Genomic DNA, 11,801 nt, shown 5'->3' with positions numbered 1-11,801 from the left:
ATACAGGGGGGAAACTCTTGCATTTTGAAAAGGAATTTTGTAACATTAAACTTCCCAGTGAATTAGCCTTTCTATCCCTTTTCTAGCCCATCCACTAATTCAAATTATTCATGATAATAATCATAAGATCCACAGTATTTATAGTGAATATCGCCCAAACCACTATTTATTTCATTGACTTTCATGTCCCCTTTACTGTCTTTACTTTTTAGGAGTTCTCTTTTCTGCTTCAAGAAATCTTTAGTTAAGCCAGGCGTGGTGACACACATGTTTAGTCCCAACACCCAGGAGGCAGAAGCAGGAGGATCTCTGTGAGTTCAAGGCCAGCCTGGTCTACAAAGCAAGTTCCAGGACAGCCAGGGCTACACAGAGAAACCCTGTCTCAAAAACAAACAAGCAAAAACACCACAAAACGAGAGAGAGAGAGAGAGAAAGGAATTTTTAGTTTAAACCCTGTGCAGTAGCATATACCTTTAATCTCCATACAGGGGCAAAGGAACAGCCTGGACAATACAGGGGTAAATAGTGATACCCTGAGGCAGAGTGGTGGGGGTTGCGGTGGGGAGAAAGAAAAAAAAATCTTTACTTTGAGTAATTTGGAGGGTAAGGGGTATGCATGCATGAGTGTGTGGGTACATGCAGAGGCCAGAGAACCTCCAGCACGCCATGCACTTCCTTAGACACAGGGTATCTTGTTGCCCTGAAAGTCATGAGTTAGAAAACTCTGGCTGGTCAGTGAGTTCTGGAGATCCTCCAGCCCCCACCTCCCGAGCGCTGAGATTTCAAGTGCACATCATCAAGCCAAGAACTTTTATGCAAGTCCTGGAAATGAAACTCACATAAGCACGCTACTGAGGCTACTCAGTTTACAGACTAGACTGTCTCTCCCAAGTCTCTTAATTCAGGTTTTTAGAGTGCACCAAATAAAAGAATTGCATTGCATGGCACTGAACTCCACAGAAAAAGTATATGCGGCAGCAGTTGCTACTAGAATCACTGAAAATTTGCTATGGGAATGGTGTTCATTTCAAATGTTATTGGTTCTCCAGTTTCATTTTTAGTTAGCATGTAAAGTGTGTTCAGTAATGTAGTTACACAAGAGCAATAAACGTAAGGATGTCACTGTCATTTTCTAGTTTCATCTACACAAAACTAATGAAGATCAGTTAACTAAATGTTTGAGAATCTGAAGGTGTTCTTTCTTTTGAGCTTTCTATATTATCTCTCTCTCTCTCTCTCTCTCTCTCTCTCTCTCTCTCTCTCTCTCATCTTTTTGAGACAGGGTTTCTCTGTGTAGCCTTGGCTGTCCTGGACTCACTTTGTAGACCAGGCTGGCCTCGAACTCACAGCGATCCGCACTGCCTCTGCCTCCTGAGTACTGGGATTAAAGGCGTGTGCCACTACCCACTCCTCCTCCCTCTGAAAATTGGTTTGTGAAGCTTAATTTAACCCGTTTTGTTTGTTTGCTTGCGTTGCATAATTTGTTGACAAATTCAAAATTGAAATATGTATTTTTTAAAATTTTGGATTAAATACATTGTCTAAACATATTTAGATAAATATAAGATGTAACTCCATACTACAAGATCAGACACTGACAAAACATTTCCATCCCCTCATTTTGATTCTTCAGTTTTATACTTTAAAATTAGCTAGGAAAATAAAATATTTTCTCAAAAGACAATTACAATTTTCTTTAAAAAATATATATATATATCTTACACACACACACACACACACACACACACACACACACACACACATATGATATGACATAGAAATTAAAACATTTAAGGCAGGTGTGGTAGCATAGTCATCTAAATCAATCTAGTGCTCTGGAGACTGACATAGGAAGATCTTTGAGACCAGTTTGAGTTACATAGTGACACTCTGTTTCAAAGATGCAAAACAAACAAAACACCAGCTGTAAGCTGTAAAATTACCTCTCCAGCAGGAGTACATACCTGTGCACAGCAGGTAAGGTAACCACAAGGATGTCTGCAACCGCTTCTCAGGCCACACCAGCAGAGACTCTCACACTTCCTGTTTGAACAGAAAAATAAATACTTTTGTATAAAAGTGGAAATCCTTGCAGATACTGTTACTTGTTCTGTAGCTCAGTTAATTATAAGAATTATGGCCTAGGACAGGCTTGATCCAGCCACTCTGTACACTCTTCTCCTTTCACTGATGTCCTTGTGAAGACAGGCTCCTCTGATGACGTGCAGTGCTTGGAAATCCTAGTGTTTAGGAACTCACGATGAAGTCACTTAACCTTTCAAGACCTTGAGTTTCTCATAGAGAAAATGAAAGAATTGGACAAATGTTTCTTTTTAAAGTTCCACCTACAAGTACAATTCCATGATGTTTTTTTTTTTAGGTGTTATCCAAAGCATTCTTTTTTGTAACTATTTAACATCAGAAGGAATGTCTTGACACAGTACAACAGAAGCTCTTAGTACATAAAGCACATAAAAGAAAATCTGTGGATAGTCTGCATCTAAAGAACACAGGATGAGAACCCATGACTGCAAGCTCTCTCCTCTAATATGCTTTTCTTTTTTTCTTTCTTTCTTTCTTTCTTTCTTTTTTTTTTTTTTTTTTTTTTTTTTTTAACTTTGTCTCAGTGGAGAAAGAAAACACCTGGAAAGGATCCACCATGTTTCTCTGCCTCTGCTCACACCAGTAACATATGTATCAGGTCACCTGACAGCCTTCTTTTTTCTTCAGATTAAATAGCCATTCTAGGCCCCATTTCTCATCTCTTTAAAAATATATTTCTTTTTAAGAAAGAAAAATAAACAAATCTTCTTTGGTTTCTGCAACTCTTTATTAAAACGAAATGTTTCAAACCCATGGAAGAAGAGCCAAATCCAGCAAAGGGCTTATTTCCAGCTCTATCATGAGGTAGCCTAACATATTTCAAGTTGTTTCCCTTTTAAATAACATCTTAGTGCATCTGATTCAACCAACCAATAGCTCCAAGTGATCCACCTTTTTCTCTTTTGGCTGAATTTGTTACATCTACTCAGTAGCCTCCCATCCAATACCCACATAATCTGTCACTGTGCTTGTGGAGCCTCTCCAGGTTTTCTTACTGAATAAAATCTTGTTTTGATATAGAATTGCCTACATGATTCAGCCACTGATTTTGTTTTCCCTTAAGGTTTTCAACAGATCTCACCGAACTTCAAAACCAATGTGAGTGCTCCTAGCTTGCTGCTAAAAGTTACAAACTGATAAAATGTCAATTAACTAAAATGAATTTGCACATGAAGCAGCACATAGGCTAAACTACATCCCCCTCTGAATTCCTGTGATGAAGTGCTAACTCTGTTTTTCAGTTCTTCAGGATGTCACTGTTTGTAGATACGGCCTTTGAAGAGGTGGTGACACTGAAAGGAAGCCATCTGAGCAAGCCCTATCTAATCTGGCCGAAGTCTATTAAAAAAAAAAAAAAAAAGGCAATGTGCATATGTAAGAGGGCACACAGGTAGCATGCAGGACATGTGAGGACACAGCAAGATGGCCTACTGCAAATCCAGAATAGATTGCTCAGAACGATCTAAGTTTGATCTTGGATTTTCAGCCTCCAAAACTGTGAGAAAACACATTTTCTTTGATAACCTTCTCAGTCTGATTTTGTTACAGTGGTATTAGCCATCTAATATAATATTGGCCTTATTTTATCCACAGCATGGGACAGCGCTTGAGAGTTCACCAAGTAACCTCCTTCCTTACTGGAAAAGCTACCAGGTACCATTTTGTGGTTGTTATTTTGTTTTCATTTTCTTAAAGTTCTTTGAAAGTCAAACGTCTCCTTTATAAAAAAAAGTATATTCCTACTTTTTTTGTTTGTTTGTTTGTTTTGTTTTTCGAAACAGGGTTTCCCTGTGCAGCCTTGGCTGTCTTGGCCTCTCTTTATGGACTAGGCTGGCCTCGAACTCACAGTGACCTACCTGCCTCTGCCTTCGGAATGCTGGGATTAAGGCATGCCACACCCAGCTCGTATACCACACCTTTTAAAGGATTAAGTGAGGTAATTTAGGTAAATGTAAGATTCCCACAGCAGATTCATCACACATGGGAGAATAAGTTCTTTACTTTAGGGTTTTTGTTTGTTGGTTGGTTTTGTTTTGTTTTCAAAGCTTGTGTTTTAGCTAAATCTGGACTTAAAAGCGCTGTGTCAGTCAAAATCCCACACCAGTAAGGACTTGATTCCACTTTTGTTACTAATCGGCCAGTGAGCCCCTGATGAGCCACCTCCCTCAAACAGAGGACACTCTTGCTTAAGTAAAAGACAGGCCAGAGTTCACATTGCTGCGGCAAGCAGCTGCTCTTTCTCACTGGACTGTCAGTGGTGGGTGTTGTTTTCTTGTTGTTCAGCTGGTGTCTCACGTAGCTCAGGCTGGCCTCAAATTTTCTACATAGGCAAGGACTACCTTGAACTCTTGATACCTCTCAAGTGTAACTATTACAGTCTTGTACCCCCATGCAGTATACAAGGTCTTAGAGACGAAGTGCAAGGTTTTGTGCTGGGCAAGTACGCTACCAATTATGCTACACCCCCAATCCTTCATGGGAGTTTTCTACCTCTACCCTACAAGCAGCTTCTAGAAGAATCTTCCCTCACCTTTCATTTTCGTTCCCTTGATAGCTATTCGAGGATGTATCAGTCTTTATTCACGGATTCATTGGTTCAGGCATTCAGATCTACAAAGACCAAACACACTGGCCTCTGCTCTCTTGGAGGCCCCTTCCTAGTGGGGGAAGGCAGTAACCAGTCAGGCGTTTTGTTTTGTTTTGTTTTGTTTTTACCATGCAACATACATGTGGGAACAAAGGAAAAAATGCAAAGTGGGGTTAAGTAAGGCAACAAAGAGTAATATTGTCCTTTGGGTGGATACTGAGCAAGACCTCTGGGTAGAATTTAAGCAGAGACACAGAAATGAGGACAAGGGCCATCAGAGTGTCTGGGGGGAAAAAATCTAGAGAGTTCCTTCCTGGTCAGTGGGGATCCCAGTTCTTCACTGTTGTTACGGGTGGGAGCCTCCCTTTCTAAAAAGCTATAGCATAGTCTTAACCTCCCGTACCTGAGAACGGGATCTGATTTGAATACAGGATATCTTGAGGTCACCAAGTTCAAACGAGGTTGTTAGGATAGGTTTAATCCGGTACAACTGATGCTCTTACAAAGGGAAGGCGGGAGGTGGTGGTGCAGAGAGACACATAAGCAAGAACCTACTGGGTGACAGTGAGGTTAGAAACCACGTCGCTGTATTTATCAAGTGCTGCCAGCAAGCTGCCAAAAGATACAAGACAGACAGTGGGACCAATCCTGCCAACTCTTCATTTTGGACTTCTGGTTCCCTAATATCTATATCAGACAATAACTTTTTGTTGCTTAAACAAGGTGTTCTCTTATGTCAGTCCTAGAGAGAATGAATCCAACCATCTAGTGCTGACAGAATCAGGGATAGGCCACACGCCTCCTCGGGCTGCTGGGAGAAACCTCACATGCTAGTTTTCACCTACTCTTTTGTGTCTCTGAGACCCAGTGTGAATTCTCAGCCTTAGAGGCACAGGTCTCAGGATCTGAGGTCTCCTTCTAATCATGAGTTCCTGCCTTGTTTATCTCGTAGGGCACGAAGAAGTGCCTGGCACCTGGAGAACATGCAATGGGAGAATAAATGACGCATTCTGCATCCAACCAGCTGGATCCAGAAGTGTTTATTTTTCCTTTTAGTGGTGGAGGATGGGCAAATGACCTTTCCAGCGATTGCCCAACAGCCTGTAGAAACACTGGAGCTCCATAGTGGGGGGTACCTTCCCTTAACGGTTGCAAGAGGAATTTAGATTAGACATTCAAAAGCTGTTCCTGTGTCTCAGGACACTGCACAACAAGGAAGGGAGGTAAATCATCTATTTAAAAAATTATCTGGGCTTGGCCAATATTTTTGAATGCAGTTTTTTTTTGTTTTGTTTTCTGTTTTTTGTTTGTTTGTTTTTTGATAGGAAGTGTCCCTTTTGATCTCCTCCAAACCTCTTGGATTTTCAACTGCATGTTCATGACCTACAGGCGAAATTAGGAAGTGGACAAAATAGAGAACTGTTATAACTGAAAGCTATGTGTCTCTTGCTCACTTCTCCAAAAAGTAAACATTCTTGAGGTTTCAAAATCATTTGCATACAGGGTTATAAACGCTGGTCAGCCTGGAAAAGGGGTAGAGAAGACAGAATGTTCTGTTGTTTTGGGTGTTTGAGTGAGACCAACTTGAGGAAGCCATAAGCTTAACGCGCAAAAAAAAAAAAAAAAAAAAAAAAAAAAAAAAAAAAAATTACTGGACGGGGCAGGCAATGTATCAGAATGTCCAGCTCTGAAGAAATACAGCCTTTAAAAAAAAAAAAAAAAGTCTGTGAGCTAGAAGGGAGAAAAAGAAATGGGAGGGGGAGGGGTGCTGGCTCTTTACAGCAAGAAGTCTTCCACGGACATCAAGTTATGAAGAAACAACCGTACACAGAAGTACCTTTTCGGAGCGCTAAACTTGATTTCACCACTTAAAGAGAGAAATACACGCTCCAAGCAGCCTCATTCTGATGAAGGGAAACAATTCGCAAAGCTGGAGAGCTCGGACTGGATAGTGGCTCAGACTAGTGTTAGGGGTTTTATTTGCAAGTCAATGAGCCAAAAGGGCGACCCGACTCGTTGTGCTTCCTTCTGCTAGCAAGGTTATTATTATCGCCGCCTATTGCTCCACTGAACAATTTCACTGAAAAGGAAGAGTCCTCGCCGTGTATGCGCGCACTGTGCCATACAGGACGTGCCGCTACGTGCCCACCTCAAAAACGACTTTATTTACAAAGCGATTACCAAGCTATCTATCTGTTTTCCTTTTGCTGTTGCAGCAGCAGCAGCCTTACTCAGCCCTCGAATTTCTTAATTACAAACCCGTTTGCTTCTAAATCAACCCCCAAACCGTCAGGCAGAGCCCGGAGGGAGGCTGTGCAAGTTTGCACACACCCCCACCTCCTGGATCAAGGGCAACAGCAGAAGCAAGTAACTGTGTATGTGCAAAAAGGTGGATCTGGGGACGAGGATCGCTGAGTTTGTTTACAGAGCAGGGACGCCTCAGCTCGGATGCCAAAGCTACCAAGAGCAGCAAACGCAAACTTAGCAGAAGCACACGTACTCCCGGAGCGTGGAGCAGGCCGGAAAGTACGGAGCGGATCCTCGAACCTAGGAGTGGAGCCGATCTGGCCTGAGAGTGCGCTCGGTCCACCTGCAGCCGCTGCCGCTCCCCGCCTCCAGTCCCTGTCCTTGAAAAGAGTGGAGGTGCGGGGCGGGGAAAGGGGTGGGGTAGGCGAGGATGCATACACCCGCAGAAAATATGTTAGTTTTACATGTTGCCCGTGGAAAAACACAAAGGCGCAGCTCAGGAAAGCGCGCTCAAAGGACAGGAGGATCGGTCCAGGGCTTAAAAAAAAAATCCCTAACTCGGGAAAGCACACCCATATTTTCTCAGATTGAGGAGGCTTTTGCACCCAAGAAAACTCTACAGGGCCGGGAGGCTGAGCGAATCTCCTTTTCCTGTAGAGGGCAGGACAGATCACTAGGTGAGCCGGGTGAGCGAGTTGGGGGTGGGGAGATCCGGCCAGAGGGAGGAGGGGAGTGCTCCTTGCTCCTTTCCTGTAGGCGCTCCCTTGCACTAGGGGGCCGAGAGGATTAGCTCCTTGCCCCGGAGGTAGCAGGCACTACCCTCGCATTTGGAGGCCAAAAAGACACGACAGTCCGGAGAACCGTAGGGCGGCGCCGGGGCGCGCAGCCTCTGCGCACGTGCAGCGCTGACTCGCGGACGCGGTTCGGGGACCCAATCCAGGGCGCTGAAGTTCCGGAATCCGTGTCTTTTCGCTTGCCGCGGGAGGTTCTCGCTCCGCCCTTCCTGAGATCCTTATATTAACTGTGGCCAAAGCCCTAAGAAACACAGCTCATTGTTGGCAGCTGCCGGGCGGTCCTGCGGAGTGGCGAGTGCTGCGGAGGGAAAAGAAAAGGGAACGGCTCAGCTCGGAATCTGCTCCAGCGTCTGCTGCAAGACCTCGGCGCCAACCTCGCACCGGCGAGCGCCCCACAGCTCCTCTGCTGTCTCTCTATGTGCTGCTGAGCCGGTCCTGGACCCGACGAGCCCGCCTTCGGTGTTCCGAGCAGAAATCGCAAAGACGGAAGGTGAGCGCGGCGGGCGAAGCTGGCCAGGGCTGCTGCCAGCCTCGTCCTCCGAGGGCAGGGCTGGCCCCGGGGACGGGCGCGAGGCGGAGCTGGGGAATAACAACAGGATGTGCAACCACAGGGTGAAGAGGGCTGATTGAATGCCTGAAGTTCGCGGCCGGGCTCCGGGGCACTTCCTTTATTAGGCCACTTCGTGGAACCCAGGGGGTGTGGGCTCCGGTCCCCCCCTCCTCCCAGATCGTAGGGGAAGGGGCCCCGTTAGCTCAGCTCCTAGCTGTGCGGGTCCCGCGGGCAGCAGGTCCGCCGAGGTGGCGAGCTCGAGTGCTCGGGCTGCCGGTGGGTTCCCTTCCGGGGGTGGTGGTCTGCAGCTAGACGTGCGCGCGGGTACGGAGGCAACAGAAGTGGGGTGCGCTTTGGTGGGCGACACGTGTGTGACGCGGGTCTCAGTGTCTGCTCGTTTCGCTTTCAGGACTGGAAATGGCAGACCATATGATGGCCATGAACCACGGGCGCTTCCCGGACGGCACCAACGGGCTGCACCACCACCCTGCCCACCGCATGGGCATGGGGCAGTTCCCGAGCCCGCATCACCACCAACAGCAGCAGCCCCAGCATGCCTTCAACGCCCTCATGGGCGAACATATACACTACGGCGCGGGCAACATGAATGCCACGAGCGGCATCAGGCACGCCATGGGGCCAGGGACTGTGAACGGGGGCCACCCCCCGAGCGCTCTGGCCCCCGCCGCCAGGTTTAACAACTCCCAGTTCATGGGTCCCCCGGTGGCCAGCCAGGGAGGCTCCCTGCCGGCCAGCATGCAGTTGCAGAAGCTCAACAACCAGTATTTCAACCACCACCCCTACCCCCACAACCACTACATGCCGGATTTGCACCCCGCTGCAGGCCACCAGATGAACGGGACAAACCAGCACTTCCGAGATTGCAACCCGAAGCACAGCGCCGGCAGCAGCACCCCTGGCGGCGCGGGCGGCAGCGGCACCCCCGGCGGCTCCGGCGGCACCTCGGGCGGCGCTGGCGGCAGCGGCGCGGGCGGCAGCGGCGGTGGCAGTACCATGCCCGCCTCGGTGGCTCACGTCCCCTCGGCAATGCTGCCGCCCAATGTCATAGACACTGATTTCATCGACGAGGAAGTGCTTATGTCCTTAGTGATAGAAATGGGTTTGGACCGCATCAAGGAGCTGCCTGAACTCTGGCTGGGCCAAAACGAGTTTGATTTCATGACGGACTTCGTGTGCAAACAGCAGCCCAGCAGAGTCAGCTGTTGACTCGGTTAACCTCGCAGGCGAAAGAAATCAACCTCCCCACCCCCACCCCTACCCCCAACTTCTTCGGTGTGAATTAAAAAACATTCCCTTAGACGCAGTATCTCGCTTTTCAGATCCTGAAAGGTTTGAGAACATGGAAACAAAGTAAACTATAAACTTGTACAAATTGGTTTAAAAAAAGAAAAAAAAAAGATTGCTGCCACTTTTTTTCCTGTTCTTGTTTCTTTTTCTTTCTTTTTTTCTTTTTTTTTTATTGTAGCCTTGACATTCACCTCCCTTATGTAGTTGAAATATCTAGCTAACTTGGTCTTTTTTGTTGTTTGTTTTTACTCCTTATTTTCTCACTTTCTCCAGTGCTTAACTGTTAGATATTAAGCTTGGCAAACTGCTTAACCTTGTGGATTTTGTAGATGGTTTCAAATGACTGCGCTGCTTTCATTTATGAGTGAAAGGAAAAATTGCATTTGTTGGCTGCATGAACTTTGAAGGGCAGATATTACTGCACAAACTGCCATCTCGCTTCATTTTTTTTAACTATGCATTTGAGTACAGACTAAGTTTTCAAATATGCTAAACTGGAAGATTAAACAGATGTGGGCCAAACCGTTCTGGATCAGGAAAAGTCATACCGTTCACTTCAAGTTGGCTGTCTCCCCTCCCCCATATGTACAGACAATAATAGGGTGTGGAATGTCGTCAGTGGCAAACATTTCACAGATTTTTATTTTGTTTCTGTCTTCAACATTTTTGACACTGTGCTAATAGTTATATTCAGTACATGAAAAGATACTACTGTGTTGAAAGCTTTTTAGGAAATTTTGACAGTATTTTTGTACAAAACATTTTTTTGAAAAAATACTTGTTAATTTATTCTATTTTAATTTGCCAATGTCAATAAAAGGTTAAGAAATACCTTGTTTTCTAGAAGTCAGTCATTTGTGTGTGGGGGTTGTCTTTAAGTTGGACTTGTTGAGAATAAGCTTTCCAAAGGGCAAGTTACAGGACACTAAAACAGGTCACCAGGAGCTTAAGGGAGACCGGGACTTAAGATAATTGCCATAATGCTGCCTTGTTACCTTTGTAGCATGCCTCTTGGTGTGGTTTAATCAAACGCTGAAAAGTTGTCAAAGTGTTTTTTGTTGTTTCTTAACTGCACCCAATTCCAGTGAACCTTGGCCAGGAAGGCTTGCAATATTAAACAGATCTTTCTCACTGGGTGGGAGGGGGGGAGTCAAGTGTTTCTGAATCAACTACTTTTAAAAGGAGGTGGATTAGAATAATCTATTGAGTGATTGATGGGGGTGGCATTAAATATAAATCACTATTTCTGGTGATGAATTTTATTTCTGAACAAAAGTACTAAGGATAGAAACTTTGTAGCTTAATCTTAAATAGCTTCTGAATGGTTAACAGTTCTGAGTTGAAGAGGGAGTGGAAACCTACCTCGAGGCTTCCAATAATATTTAAATTTTACTCAGATTCAAAGGTCAAATTACAACCTTCATAACATGGTCCCTCCCAAGCATGCCCCATTTTCCAGAATTCTGAGCTGCTGCTGTCTCCTGTATTAGGTGCCAAGCACCTTTGTATAAAATGATTTTTAGCAACCTGGAGGAGCTGAGTGTTTAAGCAGACCGTCCCCACGTCCATTGGGTGTCGGGGATGACCTTACATAACCAAGCAGAGGAGAAATACCGCAAACGTGTCAAATCATCCCAGGTGGAAGAAGAAGGAGGAGTTCGATTTGGCAGCATACTCACAGCCAAGAAAAAATACAGACTCACACAAAACCCATGGTGAGAGTAAAGACATGCAGAGTGAAAAAACTTTGCAAAAAACCCCCACGCTTTAAAAAAAAAGAGGGGAGGTCCTTTCTATGTGTAAACCGCATGCATGCCTCATAGTCAGAACAGGCAGGTAGTTTTTGCCCAGCTGCTGTGCTGGAATCTGGCACATACGCTGATGGAGTAAGACCCAGATGGCCCCCACTCTGATAAGTTCTATTTCCAAGCAGGATAGGTAAAATTAAGATGCATATTGCACAGGGATTTTTATATCTCTATAACTGACACCATTCTACTAAAATATCATGTTCCTTGAAATTACTCAAAGCTCTTTTACCCCAGTTTTCAAACAATCCCATTTCTCTGATAAAGCTGAAGTTTTTCTTCAGTTAAGATGTATCAACATTGTATCTGCAATCAGGCAGTAAAATCTTCCTAGCTAAGCATTTTTCAAAGTTTTTCTTTCCCTTTTTACTCCCTCCCCCAGGCTCAAGTGAAAAAAAAAAAAA

At 45.1% G+C, this 11,801-nt stretch overlaps 1 protein-coding gene across 1 annotated transcript; it reads left to right on the top strand.

Annotated features, from left to right (window-relative positions):
• The first annotated feature begins 7,967 nt into the window (after positions 1 to 7,967).
• On the top strand, positions 7,968 to 10,755 carry Cited2 (Cbp/p300 interacting transactivator with Glu/Asp rich carboxy-terminal domain 2). Its single transcript, XM_051164281.1, has 2 exons — positions 7,968 to 8,221; positions 8,691 to 10,755. The coding sequence occupies exon 2, from the start codon at positions 8,699 to 8,701 to the stop codon at positions 9,506 to 9,508; it is 810 nt and encodes a 269-aa protein (XP_051020238.1). The 5' UTR covers positions 7,968 to 8,221; positions 8,691 to 8,698; the 3' UTR covers positions 9,509 to 10,755.
• The last annotated feature ends 1,046 nt before the right edge of the window (positions 10,756 to 11,801 follow it).

Source organism: Acomys russatus, chromosome 21, assembly GCF_903995435.1.
Source record: "Acomys russatus chromosome 21, mAcoRus1.1, whole genome shotgun sequence".
In the NCBI taxonomy this organism is placed as follows: Eukaryota; Metazoa; Chordata; class Mammalia; order Rodentia; family Muridae; genus Acomys; species Acomys russatus.
The sequence above is the reverse complement of the archived record's forward strand: the minus strand, read 5'-3'. Positions and strand labels throughout refer to the sequence as shown.